The sequence below is a fragment of the Notamacropus eugenii genome, chromosome 3 (assembly GCF_028372415.1).
Source record: "Notamacropus eugenii isolate mMacEug1 chromosome 3, mMacEug1.pri_v2, whole genome shotgun sequence".
NCBI lineage: Eukaryota > Metazoa > Chordata > Mammalia > Diprotodontia > Macropodidae > Notamacropus > Notamacropus eugenii.
The window spans coordinates 379,607,926-379,628,107 of NC_092874.1; the positions used below are offsets into that span (position 1 = coordinate 379,607,926).

The window sequence follows — 20,182 nt, forward strand, 5'->3', positions numbered from 1 at the left end:
ACACAGAATACATTTTTTTAAAAGGACACAAAGTAATTTGGGAGGGGGGCAATAGTAGCTGGGGGCATGTGGGGTGTGGATCAGAAGAATCTTCATGTGGAAGGTGAGGTCGGGAATTCCAAAAGGCAGAGGGGAGAGGGGAGAGTAGTCCAGGTATGAGGGGCAGTCTCTGCCAAGTTACTGACGTGGGAGATGGAGACCTCCAAGAAGGACACATTGAGCAGAGGGTGAGAAGGAGAGTGATGCATACTAAATCTGGGAAGGTCAGAGGCCAGTCTGGGAAGGGCTTTAAACACCGCTCAGAGAGAATTTCCAGTTCCGACATCGAAGATTCCAGCGTTCTTTCTAGGTTCTGCTTGAAGATAGAGTATGACCCAAATTACCATGTGATTTCCTTTCCAGGCTGTAATTTGGTGATTAGGTATATGTAAATACCGAGAAGGCAGCGCGGTCCCCAGGATCCTGGCCAAATGTTGGGAATGAAATAACTGGTACTAGGACATAGTCATCAGAATATTATAGTCAGCTGACCTGAGTTCAAATACTAGCTCTGTTCCTTCCTTTCTGTGAGACCCTGGACAAGTCACTTAACTATGCTAGACTTCAGTTTCCTCAACTATCCAATGAGAGACTTGGACTAGATGACCTCAGATGTCCCTTCCAGGCTCCAAATCTACCATCTATGAATCCCATTGGAGGAAGTAACCAAATAATACTAATAACACATTTTTCTGGGCCTGGGCCGCCTTCTGTTTTTTGGTTATTTCAGTTATGCCCCCATTTTGGATTTTCTTGGCAAAGATACTGGAGTGGTTTGCCATTTCCTTCTCCATCTCATTTTACAGATGAGGAAACTGAGGCCAACAGGGTTAAATGTCTTGTCTAGGGTCATCCAACTAGTAAGTATCTGAGGTCAGATTTAAATTCAAAAAGATGAGTCTTCCTGACTTCAGGCTTGGTGCTCTATCCACTGTACCACCTCGCTGCCTCTCTTCTTCTGTAGAGAGGATTCTGAAGGTGGAAATTTCCTTCCCCCAATGCAGATAAGTGACTTTCCTGTAGCTCAGGGTCTGAGAAGGTGGCCTGGGAGCACTGAGTGAACCCAAGTACCAATCCTTGACACTAAATCTAGTGCTCTACAATACAATGTTTCTCAGTTCCCACTTGGGCAGAGCTTTAAGGTTTACAAAGTGCTTTCCTTACAAAAACCCTGTCAGGCAGGTAGGGAAAATAACCTTATTACCATTTTACATATGGGGAAGGCTCATATAATCATGGCCTTAAGACTCCCTGTTACACAGGTCATCTAGTCCACGTACATCATTTTACAGATAATGAAGGAAACAAGCATTTATTAAGCACTTACTGTATTCCAGTCAATTTACTAAGTAAGAGCTTTACAGATATCTCATTTGATTCTCACAGCAACTCAGGGGAGGTAGGTACTACTATGATCCCCATTTTACAGATGAGGAAACTGAGGCAGTTAACTGGTGGTTAAATGACTTGCCTTGGGTCACACAACTCATAAGTATCTGAGATCAGTTTGGAACTCAGATCTAGACTCCAGATCCAGTGCTTTATCATCAGATAAAGAGAAATGAGTCCCAGAATGTATAAGCACTTAGCCCCAAGGTGTCACAGCTAATAAGTGTTCAAGGTGAGATTGAAACTCAGGTCTTCCTATTCCAAATCCAATGAACTTTTTATAATCCTGTAATTAACCTCCAAGTCAGGGAGCATCTTCTGTGTTCAACCCTATGCTAAGAAATTTAGGAAAGAGAAAAAGTATGTCCTAGTTCCTCTAGAAGAGCAACTAAATCATTTCTTGTCCCTTTCAAGAGTTGTTTTCCATCCCATTCCATTCCTCCAAATGTAGCCAGAAGACTCTTCCTAAAGGCCAACTCCAATGATCACTCCCTTTCTCAAAAATTTCCAGTGGTTCCTGATTGTTGACTCGGTTAAGCCCAAACTCCTTTGCCTGGCTAAATGACTTATCTCTTATGATAGATTTTGAGTTGGAAAGGACTTTCAAGGTCATTTAGTCCAACCTTCTCATTTTACAAATGAAGAAACTAAGGCAGAGATGAAATGACTTGTCCAAAGGACAAGGAACTAAGTGGCAGATCAGAGATTTGAACCCAGGTTTCCTAGTCCCCAAATCCAGGGCTCTTTCCATTGTACTATGTTACCTCCTACTGCTCTCTGGCCCCCCACCTACCTTTCTAGCCTTATCTCTCACAGCTCCCTGATATCTACCCTGCAACTGAACAATTTGCAGTTCACTGAATACACCTGGAACTTTCCTGCCTCCTGCCCTTTGCTTGTATTTGTCCTTACACCTGGCATGCCCTCTTCTGCCCCCTTTCCCCTACTCAAGTCCTCCCCAGCCTTTAAGATCCATCTCAGATACTGCCTCCTCCATGAAGCCTGATGCAATCCCTCCAGCCTTTAGTTACCTCTCCCTCCTCTGGGTCTGTTTGCACAGTGTTTGTGTTTCTCTGATAACCCTCATCAGGTTCTGCATTGTATTCCACATATGTGTCTGTGCACCTTATCTCCTGTCCTCGGGAGAGGTGGCTATAAGGAGGAGGCAGTCTGGTATGTTGTTTGGTCATTTTTTTATCAATTGTATCAGCCTCTTCGTGACCCCATTTGGGGTTCTCTTGGCAAAGACACTGGAATGGCTTATTACCTCCTTCTCCAGATAATTTTACAGATAAGGAAACTGAGGCAAACAGGGTGAAGTGACTTGCCCAGGGTCACGCAGCTCGAAAGTTATCTGCGGTCAGATTTGAACTCAGAAAGGTGAGTCTTCCTGACTTCAGACCCAGCACTCTATGCACTGCACCAATCTGGAAGTGTTTGGAATTAAAGGGCTCATGCTCAAATCCTTCCTCTGACGTTTGCCACCTGTGTGACCTTGGGCAACTCCCTTAATTTCTCTGGGCCTCAGGATTCTCACCTATAAAATGAAGAAGCTGGCCTGGATGCACAATAAGGCTCTTCCCAGCCCTGCAAGGACAAGGACAATTCAATCTCTGCCCCCCCTCCTTTGTAACTCTCACTGCCCTACACAAGGTCAGTGCTTAGTGGATTATAGCTGAACGAACAAAGGTGAGTTTGATATGCTACCTGCAAACACATTGGTAAAGAGCAAAATCTTTTTGGTCCCCAAGGGGATGTGGAAGGGACATTTCACTAGAATGCAAAAGAGCAGGGTTCTAGCCCACCCAAACCTGGAACCCTGCACCCCATCACCAGTGACTTGCTTATCGCTTGCTACTTATTATTTATTAACTCTCTGGGCCCCGCCTATAAAGTAGGGATAATAATAGTTATTATAATATTATATTATATATGTGACATATATAATATATAATTATATATTATCTGAAGGCAGAAGGCTGGACAAGATGACAGGGAGAAGGAGAACAGGAGGTAGGACTTTGTCAGCCAATGGATGGGGAAAGAATCAAGTGATTAGGGACTTGGGATGACCTAGCATAGGAGGGAAATGTGAGCTCAGCTTCCATAGACTGTCACTAAAAACCCTGAGGAGCAAGGGGAAAGAAGGAGCAAAGAATTGTGGGCCCACGTGCAGCCCACTGGGAGCGGGGGAAGTCCAGTTGGGTTCCCGCTCAGTGAGGCTTGGCCTCCTTCAGTGATCCTGGGGGAGGTGATAAGGGACAGTCTGCCCATAGAAACTCAGACCGTCTGGTCACTTTGGTGCTGTTATATTCAGGATTGTGGAGAACTGTGTACAGTGAAAAGATTACTGGATTTGAAGTGAGAAGACCTGGGTTCAACACTATTTTTCTATGGCCTTGGGCAAGTGGCCCAACCTCTTTGGTGCTGTTTCAAATGCCAAATGAAGGGTTGTACTAGATGTCCTCTAAGGCCCTTTCCAACTCTACATCTGTGACCCAATCATATCTTAAGATCTCTTCTAGCCATAGGTCCTAGGGTTCTATGCTGCTCCAATGCCTGGAACATGGTACTTGATTCTATACATATTCCAACCTGGATGCACCTTCTTGCCATAGCAGTGATTGGGATTTCTCCTGGACCACCTTCCAAGAGGAAGTCCCCAGATCTGACTGGTTAGCAAAGGACGCAACAGATTGAACAGGCTGATAGAAACCCCTCCCTCATCTTCAGATGCTAACAACTTCCTCACTTCAGCCTGGTGGAAATCAAGCTTCCCCTCATTGGTCCTCAGGGTCCTGGGCAAAGAGCAGGAGTGAAATATCTCAGGTGGTAGCCATCACAATATAAAACATTAGGAACCATAGGATTGTGGAATGTCAGCTGTGACAAGGACCTTAGTACACAGAATGTCAGAACTACAAAGGAACATAGAATGCTAGTTATGGGAAGGATTTTATAAGGCTATCTGGGATGAGGATTCTTTTGTGTTGTAGCCCCCTTTTAGCAGGCTGGCGAAGCCTATGAGCCCCTTCGCAGAATAATGATTTTAAATGCATAGTATAAAATATGTAGGATTGCAAAAGAAATAAATTTCATCTATACATACATATGTATATATATATATATATATATTATGAATTTGCATATATTTATATATGCAAGTATATGTGTGTGTGTGTGTAAACAGACTTCTGTTTAATAATACCTGATCTAGTCCATCACTGTCATTTTATGGGACAAAAAACTGAAGCCCAGGGAAATTTGCCCAGATATGCCCTCATTATTTAAAAAATAATAATAAAGGTTATATCTTTACCCCAGAAAAGAGATAAAGAAGTGCTTAGGTCCTTTCAACAGAGAGGTGGAGGACTACGGGTACATAATGCTGTATACACTGTCATATGTGGTCACTGTGTCAGTTGATTTTATTGAAATGTTACAAAGGAGGACTCTTGGGGGGATGTAAATCTAGAATGAAGTCAAAACAACAGATATCAATAAACTAATTAATAATAACAATACAGCTAGATCAGATTATGTGTTGACCTGAGAAACAGCATGAAAAAGGGTGGGTCCTGATTCTTGGTCCTCGGATGTGAGCCCCATTTAGGTCTCCATCTGTAAACAGCTCCATAGATTTAACTAGGTACCCAGTGGGGAGGGGCAGGGGGTGAGAGACAGCTTCTGTCCTTTGCTTGGGTGACTGCCTAGGGCAGGGAGCTGAGCCCATGGAATCAATAGCTATGCTACAGCCCAGCCAACCTAATTAAACATCCTTGGGGCCTGGGGGTAGAAGTGGGAGAAAGCAATAGCCAGGACCAAATCTGTAATTAAAGGTGTTGTAGCCACTGACCATACTGGGGGTGTAGCTCTCACCTACTCTAAGGAGGAGTCAATGAGTTGTCCCAGATTTCCCCACCCTAACCTGCCCTTGTCTCCACCCTTTGTGCCTCTTTGGCTCACTGGGCAGCAGCAGGTGGCCAGTAGTTTCACTAACTGGAGCAGAGCTACAAAGTCGCTCCCTGTCCTCGCCCTTGACCTTGGGGCCGTGGGGCCCAGTGATGTCAATGGGCATGTGGCTGGGAAGGGGCCTGCCAGAGCTTGGTGAGGCCCATGTGATGGAGACTTATCAATTGGTCATGCAACTGGGGCAGGATGTACTCGGCTCACCCTCGTGCTCAGACATCCCCAGCCAAGCCCCGTAGAGCACACGTTTGACATGTCCCAGCAACAAGAGGGGGACATCAGAGTCAAGGGGGCAGAAAAGAAACTTGGGAGGCAGAGAGCATGCCTTCCCTAAAGCAATAGCCATGCTTGTTAAGAATGGTACAGAGGAGGGGTAATCAAAATGTACACTGTCTTGGGGTGGGGGGAGAGGAGAGATGGGGAAAAAATTTGGAACTCAAAACCTTGTGGAAGTGAATATTGAAAACTAAAAATTAATATACATATATATCTATACACACATATGCATACACATGTATACATGTATAAACACACATACATATACACATGTATACATACACACATGTATACATGTATAAACACACATACATATACACATGTATACATATACACACACATGTATACATGTATAAACACATACATATACACATATATACACATACACACATACACACACATGTATACATGTATAAACACACACATACATATACACATATATACACATACACACATACACACATGTATACATGTATAAACACACACATACATATACACATATATACATATACACACATACACACACATGTATACATGTATAAACACACACACTTATACACATACACACATACACACATGTGTACATGTATAAACACACACATACATATACACATATATACATATATACACATACACACACATGTATACATGTATAAACACACACATACATATACACATATATACACATACACACATGTATACATGTATAAACACACACATACATATACACATATATACACATACACACATGTATACATGTATAAACACACATACATACACACATACACACATGTGTACATGTATAAACACACACATACATATACACATATACACACACATACACACATGTGTACATGTATAAACACACACATACATATACACATATATACATATACACACATACACACACATGTATACATGTATAAACACACACATACATATACACATATATACACATACACACATACACACACACGCACATATATATCTGAACGGTACAGAGGAAAGGGCAGGCAATTGGGAGTTGGGAGACCTGGTTTCTGATCTCACCTCTGCTGCTTAACCTGTTTTGTGACTTTGGGTGAGCCACAACCCATCTCCATGCCTGAGTTTCCTCCTCCATTAAATCGGGAAGTTGAAATCAGGGCTTCTTAATCCAGGGTCCACAGACAAGGAGTAGATGGGAAGATTTCAAGGGATGCATGAATGTGGAGGGAAAAAAAAAGGATATATCTTTATTTTTACTAATGTCTAATTGAAATTTAGTATTTCCTTGGATTATTTATTTCCTTCCACTATTTAAAGCCTTATTCTGAGAATCCATCCACAAGCTTCACCAGACTACCAAAGGGGCCCATGATACAAAGCAGGTGGAGAATCCCAGCTGGATGATTGCTAAAGTTAACTTCCACATCTGACCTACAATGTTCTGTCTCCTAAAGGCCCTTCAACCTCTTCTGTTTTGTGTCCCTTTGTAAGGACCGAATACTAACTAGAGAGAGCTGGTCTCTGTCACTGTTTGCCTGTATGACCCTGGGCAGGTCACTTCACTTCTCAGAACCCCAGGAAGCCACACAACTACCCATCTGCCTTGTTAGGAGTTTTCTCTCTGGAAATTACCAATACTAATGAAATCACATCTGTTTAAAAAAAAAGAAAAAGGTCCTCTCTGACTATAAAATTCTGTATTCTATGTTCCTAGAGTCCTAACAACTCACACACTATGCCTCAGAGTCACTCCAGCTCTGACATTCAAGGATTCTATAACCATATCTAGTGTCATTCTCTTGTGAAAAGAATTTGGCATTCAATCCCTATCAAATCTTTCTGTATATGTATATCTTTACATGTTCAAAGTGCATGTAATGTGTGTTGCCTCTGAGGACAGTATCTGTGTGATTTTAGCATGTATAAAAATACAAAATGCATGTGTATAGTAATAGAGGAAGATGTGGTTGACATGACGGAAGAAGGGTGGGGAGGTTCTATAGTCCTGGCTTTGCCTCTGGTTAGTCATAGAATGGTTTAGTGGAGAAAGCATTGATTGTGGCATTAGAAGACCAGAGCTGTAGTCCAGGCCCCAATAATTCACTTTGTAAGCTTGGGGACATCATTTCACTACTCTAAACCTCAGTTCCCTCAGCTCTAAAATGGGAACAATAACTCATGTCCCTTTCCTGCCTTAAGGTTGTTATGAATAAAATACTTTATAATATTTAGAATACATGAATTGTTATCATTTCCATTATTTCCTGAGTAAGTCTGACTGAATGAGTGATAATTGGTTCCCTGATGTATAAAATGGGGCTGGGAATATTTGCCTCTTCTGTGGGATTAAAGGAGATAATATCCATGAGGCACATAGAGCATTTCCTCTAGGCTAGAAGACATAGGCTTATGATGCATCAAGGTTATCTGGTCCAGAAACAGTCTGATCTAACAGTCAGAAACTGACAGGGTCCTAGTCCTTGAACTGCTAGCTACCACCTGTCCAGATGATGAAGGGTAAGTTTCTGTACTTCTCTGGGTCTCAGTTTTTCTATCTGTCAAATAAAGAGATCCCTAAGGTCTTTTCTAGCTCAGATGTTACAAAAAATATCTATGAAGTATCTACTAAGAGACTGAGTCAAAGACAAAATGAAAACATGTATACATACATATATACACATATGTATATATATTTGTGTATGTATATAAACATTTATATATATATATATATATTCCTTGCCCTCAAGGAGCTTATATTCGATAGGGGAGAATTTTCTGAGTCTGTGAGTATGTGAACCTTAGCATCATGAAAAGTTAGCACCGGCTTCTCACCCTGCCCACCTCCACCACTATCATCACCACAAACTGATTCAGTCTCTCCTAAACTCTGGCTTATGTTCTATGATGCTTAACAACAGTCTTTCTCTCTTTGTTGTAGGCACTCTCCCCAACTCATTGGACCTGAGCGCTGGCCACATCTGTAAAACTTTGGACTTCTCCCAGAGTGGAGCAGGCCCCAGGGAGTCATCAGGGACAGGGGGGAGTCCAAAGACCCAGGGGACCCCCCCAGCCCACAACGCCAGTTCCTCAGGGATGACTGCAGGGAGGGTCAACCCTTATAGTATAGTGTCCTCGGAAGAAGACGGCTTGCATCTAGCCACGATGCCAGGAGCCAATGGCTTTGGCAATGGTAAAATCCACACACGCCGGAAGTGTCGCAACCGCTTTGTCAAAAAGAATGGTCAGTGCAACATTGAGTTTGCCAATATGGATGACAAGTCTCAAAGGTACCTGGCTGACATGTTCACAACCTGTGTTGATATCCGATGGAGATACATGCTGTTGATTTTCTCTCTTGCCTTCCTGGTTTCCTGGTTGCTCTTTGGAGTGATTTTCTGGGTCATTGCTATTGTGCATGGGGACTTGGAGAGATCGTCGGACGAGACGAACTACAAGCCATGTGTTCAGCAGGTGCATGGCTTCATGGCCGCATTCTTGTTCTCCATTGAGACTCAGACGACCATCGGCTATGGCCTCCGTTGTGTGACTGAGGAGTGCCCTATTGCTGTGTTCATGGTGGTGGTACAGTCCATTGTTGGCTGTATCATAGACTCTTTCATGATTGGGGCCATCATGGCCAAGATGGCCAGGCCCAAGAAACGGGCCCAGACTTTGCTCTTCAGCCATAATGCAGTGGTGGCCATGAGAGATGGAAAGCTTTGCCTTATGTGGCGGGTAGGGAACCTGAGGAAGAGTCACATTGTGGAGGCTCACGTCAGGGCCCAGCTGATCAAGCCGAGGGTCACTGAGGAAGGGGAATATATCCCCCTGGATCAAATTGACATTGACGTAGGTTTTGACAAAGGCCTAGACCGCATCTTTTTGGTATCCCCCATTACCATTCTCCATGAGATCGACGAGGAGAGCCCGCTGTTTGGCATCAGCCGACAGGACTTGGAAACTGATGATTTTGAGATCGTGGTGATCTTGGAAGGGATGGTAGAGGCCACAGCGATGACGACACAGGCCAGGAGTTCCTACCTGGCTAATGAGATTCTCTGGGGTCACCGGTTTGAGCCCGTCCTGTTTGAGGAGAAAAACCAATATAAGATCGACTATTCCCATTTTCACAAAACCTACGAGGTCCCATCCACCCCCCGTTGCAGTGCCAAGGACTTGGTAGAAAATAAATTTTTGCTCCCAAGCACCAATTCCTTTTGCTATGAGAATGAACTGGCTTTCATGAGTCGGGATGAAGATGAGGAGGAGGAGGATGATAGTCGAGGTCTGGATGACCTGAGCCCTGAAAACAGACATGAGTTCGATAGACTTCAGGCCACAATAGCCCTCGATCAGAGATCTTACAGAAGGGAGTCAGAAATCTGACGCCTGCTGGTCCAGTCTCTTCGTCTTCTCTTTTCCCCTAACAGTCCACCCAGGTTTATGCAGAACATTGTTAAGTGCCATAGGGATGGTTGAAGATTTTAGTAGTGTCTTAGTAGTTTCACATGTTTCATCGCAATAACCTTGGAAGGGTTGGCAGAGAGAGGGATAGGAAGTCACAAGCAGACCTCTGAGGGTTTAGACTCTCAGTCCTAGCTAGCTGGAGGGTCTTTCCCCAAGATTCAGTCAGTGGGCTCAGAAGGGGAAAGGTAACACCGCCCCCAGGGGCCGGACAGGGACCTCATTCAGCACCCAGGGCATTTCCCTTGGATGTCTGGTAAGACAGCAGATAGCTCCTTGAAGTCAAAGGTCACAAAGAATCTCAGTGTTGTGTAGCCTGGAACCTAATCAGGCTAGAACACACTGAGAATTAACCTTATGCCTGGCCAGGAGACACAGTTGAGCTTGCCTGGGGAGGGCAGCTGGGTAGGTACAATGCTGCACGCTGGTTTTTAACTTAGTGGGGAGACATCAGGTTTTTAATTTTTCAACTTAGCGCTGGTGAGACTGTTTACAAAAAGAAATACATATATATTAAATTAAAATATAATTCCAAAAAAGGACATTTTTTAATTAAAAAAAAAAACAGAGCAGAACAATAGAACAGAACTTCCCTCCCCACAGTGGAATGCAACAGCCAAAAGGAGACCCCCGCATCTGGCTGAAGGGGGTCAGGGATACACTGGAAGACTTCCTGGGGCAAGAACTGTCTCTTTTTCCTTGAGAAGGTTCCATCCATCCCGGGGAAGTGGACACCAGTTTCCACCTGTGGTATCAGCCATGGCAAGCACAATTATCTCTACCGTAGCTCATGTTGCTCATAAAGAAATTTAGATTCCATTTGTAATAGAAAAGCAAAACCATATTAATAACAACAATAAAAACTAACAAGTATGGTTTCAGGGGGGAGGGTTGGGTCAAGGGAAGGGACTGGACTAAGATCTCTGCACCTTAGAGATACATTTCAGTATGAATCATACCCCGGTTAAACCCATCCCCCTTCGTATGGTTTGGAGGCAACTGCTCATTGTTTCCCTGAGCCTTTGGAAATGGTAGGGATTTGTAATGTTAGGTTTTATTTTTATATTTGTTTTCATTTTTTCCTGACTCAACCACCCAACTGTCTGAACCCCAAGAAATCATGTTGCATTTCGAGTTGAGCAAAAAGTAGGTTATTGCTTATTCTATCTTGGTCTCCTGAGGCAGTGTGATATAATGGGAAGAAGCCTGGATAAGGAGTCTGTAGACCTCTGACACTTATCAGGTAAATCACTTAATCTCCTGAGCCATGGTTTCCTCAGTCAGTAGAATGAGGGAGCTAGATTGGATTATCTTCCCTGGTTTGATCTAACTCTAAAATCCTATGATCTTTCTTCAACAATTGGCAGTTTGAGGATTCATGAATTGCCACCTTGGATAACCATGCCATGTGTGGAAATGTGTCTGTCAAGTTTCCCAAACGCAGAAGGAAAGTCAGGAAGGAAACTGACAAAATGAAAAAACCACACTCTGACTCAAAGCATCTTCACTCCCCAGGCACTTTGAAGTGGGTTGTGTGCACAAAGAGATGAAAAATTGTCCAGCTAAAGTTTCTTTTTACCTAACCATGATTCACCCTTTTAAAATGTTCCATGATATACCTCCTAAAAAAAAAAAAGTCTCATTCTTTCCCCTCTGCCACTCTATGTGTCCCACCTTCCTGGCTGTGACTGTGGCACTAAGAAATCAGCAACTAAGCAAGAGAGAGAGAGAGGAATAACTCCCTACCCCGAACTTTGGGGGAGGTTTGTGGAGGGAGCCAGTCCAGGTGTCTAGTGTGATATTGGAGGCCTGCCATTTCATCCTCTTTCAACCCCAGAATGGTGGCTGTTTTAGAAAAAAAAAAGGAAGCATGTAGGCTATTCTCTGCCCTGCCCCTGGATGTCCTGGCAGAAGCATTCCTAATATCATCCGTTACTAAATGGAAAGAAAAAGAATTTTAGGAAGGGAGGAGTTGAACATCCTGGCCATCCCTAACCAACTTAGGTCAGGTGGTATCATCCAGGGCTGGCCAGAAGTAGCAAATAATCTGGCTCAATAGAAAGAGAGATGGATTGGGAGTCAGAGCACCTGAATTCAAATCCGGATTCTGCCATTTATTGTCTGTGTGACCTTGGGTAAGTCATTTCACCTCTAGGAGCCTCAGTTTCCTCATATGTAAAATGAGAAAGTTGGACTAGCTGGCCTCTGAGGTCCCATCCAGCTCTCAAACCGATTCCGCTAAAATGTTCAGTGTTTACCTTTAAAGCCTCCTGCTGATTCTCTCTGTTCCCTGCCCTGGAGCAGCCCACCTTTCCAGTGCCTACTAACGTCCAAGCCTGATTGCTTCATTCAGACTTAATATGTAACCTCCCCTGAGAATGTTTGTATGTCATTTTAAAAAAGCACATAAGAAGAGGGCAATTCTTAGCCCAAAGGAATGTATTTCTAGTAGAATTTGAGGCACTGGGCACAGAGGTAATTTGGGCAGGGGGTTATTCCCAGCATCTATGTCAGTAGCCTGCATATGAGGCCATTTATTATTCTCTGACTGACTCCCAGAATGAGCCAGCTGGTTGGCCACAGGAATCCTGAGATAGAGTTACAATGTTTCAGTGCCATCTGTCCCAACTCTAGCCCAGGAGGCTTCAGAATCCAGACCCAGCAGAGCTCAGCCTCACCATCCAGATTTCAGGAGTGGGAAAGGGTTTTCTTAGGTGACTGGGAGTCAGTGAGTAGACTTTCCAAACCCTTACACCTCAGAATGTTTGTTCTGGAGTTTGGCTTCATTTTCAACTTCTTTCCCCCTGACTTGGAAAAACAAAAAAGCGCCTGAAGGAGTCTGAGAGGTTATATGGTCCATTCAACAAAAGAGGCTAAATAAGACCAGAGAGGTCAATATGCTTACAAATGGTCACACAGCACGTTAGGGTCAGGACCAGGACCAGGACTAGGCCCTGGAATCTGACTCCCAATCCACAGTTAATTCAGGGCAGCTGACTTTTTCCCCCCCTTTCTTTGATTTTTTTTTAAACAGGAGGTGAGGGAACAAAGGATCTGAGGGAAGGGGGAGGGGGAGGGGAGTATTTTTGTTCCCTTGCCAATCATATAGGGACCCTCCATGGCCTTCTCTCTGCCTCCACCTGCTTCTTTGCCGCCGATCTTCTTCCCCTTAAGTTTCCCTATGACTGATAACCAGATGACACTGGACCCATCGTTGGTATTTCCAAGGCAGGAAATAGATGCCTGCCTGGTCTCACCCACTCCAGCTGTCTCAAGACCCAGCCACAAAGGCTGGAGATGACTTCCCACATCCTTTCGACAGTCTGGGATAGCTTAAGCAATAGTAAGGGGTGGGAGGGGCCTTCTTGGGAGGGGGGAGGAGAGGGGGTGTAGAGGGACAGGGTTCTCTTATTTATTTTTAACTGCTTTTAGGTTCTTTCCAAGGTGCAAAAATGCTGCTGTAAGTGTTCTTAGAGGCTTGATGATTTCTTAATCTACAAGATGTGACTAAAGAGTAATAAGACTGATTTTTTTTGTTAAAGTAATAAATACACCAGAACTTATCCATCCAAATTTGATTCAGTCCAACTGAATAGATACTTATTAAAGCCTAGTTGGTGTTGGGGCAGCTAGGTGGCACAGTGGATAGAAGTGCCAGGCCCGGAGTCAGGAAGACTCATCTTCCTGAGTTCAAATCTGGCTTCAGGCACTTCCTAGCTGTGTGACCCTGGGCAAGTCACTTCACCCTGTTTGCCTCAGTTTCCTCATCTGTAAAATGAGCTGGAGAAGGAAACGGCAAACCACTCCAGTATCTCTGCCAAGAAAACCCCAAGTTGGGTCACAGAGAGTCAGACACAACTGAACAACAACAAACAGTGTGGAACACTGTGCTAGGCACTTATGGGGGAAGACTAAGCCTGACTAAGTCCTTGGGTTATCCCTTTCAAAGCAGTCAGTCCCCTGGGAGGCCACCCACTGCCATTTCTCCAGCCATTGTCGGTGCTCCTCTTTGGAACTTGCCATCGAGCCAATTTATAAGCCAAGAAGAACCTAGTCATAGAATCATACACTTAGATCTGGAAGAAATCTTTGAGCTCATCTAGGCCAACCCTCTCATTTAACAGTTGAGGAAACTGAGGCCCAAAGAGTTGAAGTGACTTGCCCAAGGTCACATGAGTAGTATGCCAGAGCCAGGATTTGAACCCAGGTCCTCTGAATGCAAATCCAGTGCTCTACCCACTGTACCACAGTGCCTCTCATGACTTCATAGTCATCATGTATGGTGCGATTGGGGTGGTATGTATGTGAGTGTTTTTAATCCCAAATTAAATTTCCCAGCCTGATTCCTCACCTTAATCCCTAACCAAGAACTTGGTACAGGGAGGCCATTAGTTGTTTAAAAAAAAAAAAGTCAGAGGGGAAGGAAAGGGAGGAGGATAGAGAAAAATTTGCCTCCCATGAGGATATGTCAAAGACTGGAGCAACCTCTAAAGGCTTTCAAAGGGGGGGCACCCTCTGATAGCTCTCCTTGGATTAAAGACCATTCCATCCAAATTCAGTTCAACGGCTTTGAAGAAGTTTCATTCGGATGGATCAATTCTGGTCTGTTTCTTCAGCCATAAGCCTCCTTACCTCATCATCACCAATCCTATCTCATGGTAAATATTTGTTTAAAGAGATAAAAAGAGAGAGAGATACGTGTAAGTAAATTATTGCTTTTAAAAGTCTTGATTGTATAGTCTGAACTGAGAGAAATAGAATTATATATATATATTATATACATATACATATGTGTATGTATGTATGTATTTTTAACTTCTGGTGTGGATTCAAATTTGTCTTTGGGAAAGGTAGGCTAGCCTGATACCTGTCTTCCAATCTTGATTTCCATCCACTCCTCTTTCCCAAAATGGAGCATAACAAACTGGGAAGCAATGGTCCTATATAATATGTAGTTCTAGAAATAGAACAGGATGTCATACGATGCATAAATCTGATGATGAATATTGGGGGCAGGAGGGGGCTAACCATGAGCACTGTAAGTAACTAGTCTCTCTACAATCTCCTTTTGTGAGATAGGTTCTGAGTAGGGGAGAGAGAAAACAGATAGGATAATCATCCAAATTAAAGGGTTGGCAGGAGGGAATGTTCTGGCTTATTTCTCATTAGGTTAGAGTTGACAAGTCATTGATCAAGCCAAGGAAAGGCGTAACCTTTGAGAGTCAAAGCCTAGATGTAGGGCCAAAGCCTGGCCTTGAACAAAAGGCATCATTGCTTTTGAAAAAACAGGCTGGCCCACCTCTGTTCTATACTTCCTTGGATACCGAGGCTCTGATGAATTCAGACATGGCGTCCCCATCTCTATGACAACTGCCTGAGAACTAGTCACATCCTTTTTGAGAGAGGATCAGAGTTTCTGGGGAGGAGGATAGAAGGAGTTCTGGGATTCATAGACTTTGAAAACTGGAAAGAGTCATCTAGTCAAGCCCCTCATTTTACAGAGAAAGAAACTGAGGCTCAGAGAAGGTAATTGACTTGTTCAAGGTCACACAATCAGTTAGTGGCAAAGCTGGAAGTAGCATGCTATCTCTTATTTCCCAGTTCATTCCTACACCTTATCCCTAACTATTCCATGCAAGTCAGACTTAGACAGACAACACCATCATTTGAAAGACCTAGTGCAGAACTGAGCTACCTAGAAATGTTTGGGCATTTGCCAGCAGCAAGCTTATCCTTTTTCTCTGGAGGGAGGGGAAGAACAATGTTCAAACTCAGCCCCTGTGATGCCCTTATCCCTGGTAAACCTAATCAACCCAGCAATTTAGCATTATGGGAATTCACTTGCCCTCTGAGTCTTACAATGACCTTGAGAACCAGGAAACCTGAGTTCTGGCCACTAACTAATAAATCACTTCCCCTTTTAGAGTCTCAGTTTCCTCTTCTGTAAAATGAGAGGTTGTACCAGACTGTCTCTAAAGTCCCTTCTAGCCCATATGACCTAGGCTCTACAATCCTAATTCAGTAATGCAACACACTTTTATTAAGTACCTTCTGTGTGCCCTATCATAGATTGGGGGTGGGGGAAAAAGAGACACAAGACACAATCCATTTTGTCCTCAAAGAGTTTATAGTCCTCCCAAGAATGGGTAATTACCTTTCCTGTTCTTCAAAAGATTTCAATAATGGTAACTTTTTCCATGATGCCCTTATCTCCTGGCTTCCTCCCATAAGGAAAAAAGACAAGACTAAGATAAAGTTCAGGCAAGTGTTTCCTCTCCACCACTGTATGTGTTTATAGAGGGGATGGTGGTGTGGTCACCATGCCATTCAAAATCCCCTCCCAGGACGTGGCTGCATCTATTTTGGGCACTAGTTGGTAATGAACTAGAAAAGACCATCAATTTACATCTTCTTCCCAACTTAATTCTCTAATTACTTCTATTGAGCGTGGATTACAATCCCACCTGCTCATAACAGACTACATCCCACCAATTAACATCAGCACTTCCAATGGAACTGCCACTTTCCTGTCTCTTATCGAGGCAGCCCACCCATCCCAGGACTTTGCTCCAGTGAACCCCTCAGCTGCCTATGGAAATCATCTAATTAACTGGCTAGATGCTGTCTGCATCTTTATAATAAACAACCAGATATCTAGTTAGGGGCCAGACCCTGGTCCTTGTGGACATCCTAGGTTATGGAAACAAATAGTAGCCATTAATGAAGGCACCACCTTCCTTCTAGTGCCATGCTCTACTCTCTGGATGGCAAGAAGTTTCCCTGTCCACCCAGCTGGCCCCTGAGCATCCATCTGTCTCTCCTAACAGTCTGTGCAAAGAGAACCCAATTTGAAGCAAGAGCACACAGGGACTTGGGAGAAAAACTGTGATGGTGGCCTCTGGCCTCTTTCCTTCTTCAATTACTCTAGCGCACATAGATGATAGGGCGGGGACAATCACTAACTTTTAACCTTTGCCTATTCCCATGTGTTCTGGTGCCTGCTTGACCTATAAACCTTTTTTTGGTGGAAGATTAATTCAGAGATGCCTTTTTTGTACCTTTAATCAGGCAGAACAAATGCGTTTATTTTTAAACTCTTCTACCTTTTTTTGTTCCCATTTTGCTCGTGCTGCAAACCAAAATACTTTCCCCTCTTTATTGTATTTAAAAAGAGAGGTAATCAGAGCAGCAAAATACATATAAATGTGTAATACACACACACACACACACACACCATCCTATGTGTACGTACATGTGTATGCATGTGTTCATCAAGAGGTGATGCAAGGCAGAAGAAGAATGCAATCTTCTTGCCTGGTTCCTTAGCATCTCAGCCCTTGAAACGTGGAGCTCCATGACAGGTAGAGGATAGAGCATTCTGGGTTTGCTTTGCTAAAGGAGAGGGTGAATCCAGGGTCCCACCTCAAATAAAGAAGATTTGCTCATGAACTATGAGGGTGTGCTCATGTATGAATGAATGTATGTGTTCATGTGTCTGCTGATTAACAGGATGGAGTGGTCTTTCCCCCTCCCCTCTGTGGACCCTACTGCATTTGCCTGGAGTTTCACCTGTCCTCTGTCTCTCACACATTATTAGCCTGTGCATCCAAGGTCCCCTGAGGAGGTGATGTTGGGGCATATGCATCCTGGGCTCAGAGGGAAGCTGTTCCCAGGGGAGGGGGGTAGTCAGAGAAATTAGCAAGGGGGCATTTTCCACCTAGAGTGTGTTTTATTGCACATATATTTCAGATATGTGTGATGATATATGATATAAAATCTATTTTAAATGATAAAATTGGAGAATTTTCATGTTATTTTAAATACATAGCAATTATCTAAAACCTAGAAAATAAGACTAGATGACATTAAATGCATTTTGAGCTCTTGAAGATCTGTGTTGGCCTGTATGTTTTAATCATTTCTCCCCACCTGCCCAATCTGGCTCCAACTGCTTTAAACCTATACTGCCTCTGCTGCCCAACACTTCAGATTATTAATTTAACAAATAATCCCCCTGCTGAAATTTCCCGGAAGCAAATTTCTACCCAGGAGAAAAGATTTCCTTTGCATGGGGTCCTCTCTCTTTAATCAAACAGTAAAGAACTATTCATTAAACCTCTGCTGTGTGCCAGGCTCTGTGCTATGCATTAGGGATACAGAAAAAGGCAGAAGGAGCTCACAATCTAATGGGGGAGACAACAGGAAAGCAAATATATACAAAGCATGCTACACACAGGGTAAATGGGAAGTGACTAACAAGGGAAGGCACTAGAATGAAGAGAGGTCGGAATAGGCTTCCTGTAAAAGATGGGATTTTAGATGGGACTTGAAGGAAGCCTGGGAAGTGAGTAGTAGGAGTGGAGGAGGATGATCATTCCAGGCATGGGAGACAGAGAAAATGCCTAGAGCCAAGAGATGGGGTGTCTTGTCTAGGGAACAATCAGGAGGCCAATATTACTGGATCAAAGAGTACATGTCAGGGAGTGAGATAGAAAGGGGGGGCACTAATTTGAGAAAGGCTTTGAATATCGAAGAGAGGATTTTATATTTGATCCTGGAGGCAATAAGGAGCCAGTGGAATTTATTGAGTGGGGGTGGGAGGGAGGGTGACATAGCTGGACATATTCATATATATATATAATATATTTATACATACATATATAAGTGTGCAGACAGACACACATATGTTGAAGTCCCCTAGTATGAGGATAGGAGTTAGAAAGGAGAGAAAAATTGTAAGTCATGTACTCATTAAGGGGGGAAGGGTAGTGACCTAGAAGACTGGAGACAACAGTAACTGTAGGCAACAGATGACTGGGTAGTAGTTCATGAATAACCTGAACCTTAGAGGAGTAAAGGCTACTGAGTGATGGAGGTAGGAGAAGAATCTAGAAGTGGCAATGGGGCCAAGGAATATTCCAACTTCCTGCCTCGACCAGTGAGACAAGAGGAAGTTCAAAGGGGTGGGAGAGCCTGCCTATGCCAGAAAGTTGGAGCTTCAAGGATCAAAGGCCAAGTTGCTGCTCATAGAAATAGTCTCAATTTGAATACCCGTTGGCCTTCTTGGCAGAAGTTGAAAAACTCAGATATATATTGGTTCTATCTTGTTTGTCTCCCCAATGACCCCTCCTCACTCACACCCTCAGCATTCAGACATGCCTAAGTAAGGACTTTGCACTTAGTAGTGACTCAAAAAATTATTGAAGTGGAAAAGGTCACGCATTCAACCACCAAGTATTAAGCACTTACAATGCACCAAGTACGAGGGCCTGGGAGATACAAAGATATATATGTCATAGGTTTGGAGCTGGAAGGGACCTCTGAATCTTCTAATCTAGCACCCCCATTTTGCAGAGAAAGAAATCAAGTCCCAGAGAATAAATGAAAAAGTGTACATTAAGATTTTCTATGTGCCAAGCATTGCACTGAGTGCTGGGGATATACAAAACAAAAGACAGTCCCTGCCCCTCAAAGAGGGGGGCAGTGCTCTTTGCCCTACACCATGTTGTCTCTTCCTAATAAGTCATGCCAAAGTCACATTAGCTCGATCTGAGTTATCCCTAGGACCTTGGATTACCAGTAATAAACAAACAAAGAAGTAACTGCTTACATTTCCATAACAGGTTCAGGTTTACAAAGTGTTTCCTTCACAGCTGTGGGGGTACGTGATGCAAGCATGCTTATCCCCATCTTGCAGATGAAGAAAATGAGACCCAGAAGCATGGCCCCTACCCTTGAGGGGTTCATGCATACCATATCAAAGTTAAATGGCTGAGTTCTTCCTGTCTGACCTTAATTGCTTAGGGTTGGCAGGGTGGTGAGGGGAGGAGGCCCCATGGGGCTTAGGGTCTTTAGCCTGGATGGGAGTATCTTGAAGACTTTTTTTTTCTTGGTATGTCTTGGAGGATTAGCTCAAGCTAAAGGAAAAAATGCTCCTTCAAAGAGGAAAGAGGCATATGAGAGGAAGGTATTCTGTTCACATCTCTTAGGAGAGTCAGCATAGCACAGAGGAAGAAAATCAAAGGCCCCAGAATAAGAGGGCCTGGGTTCAAATCCT

The 20,182-nt window shown here is 43.6% G+C and overlaps 1 protein-coding gene across 3 annotated transcripts in view; it reads left to right on the forward strand.

Moving 5' to 3' along the window:
• The window catches only part of LOC140497074 (ATP-sensitive inward rectifier potassium channel 12), a 131,200-nt gene extending 113,186 nt beyond the window's left edge, over positions 1–18,014 (forward strand). For all 3 annotated transcript variants that reach the window (XM_072597620.1, XM_072597619.1, XM_072597621.1), the window contains one exon: positions 8,600–18,014. In XM_072597620.1, coding sequence (XP_072453721.1) covers positions 8,755–10,047 — 1,293 coding nt within the window. In that variant the 5' untranslated portion in view covers positions 8,600–8,754 and the 3' untranslated portion in view covers positions 10,048–18,014. The remainder of the gene's footprint in view (positions 1–8,599) is intronic.
• Positions 18,015–20,182: the final 2,168 nt, after the last annotated feature.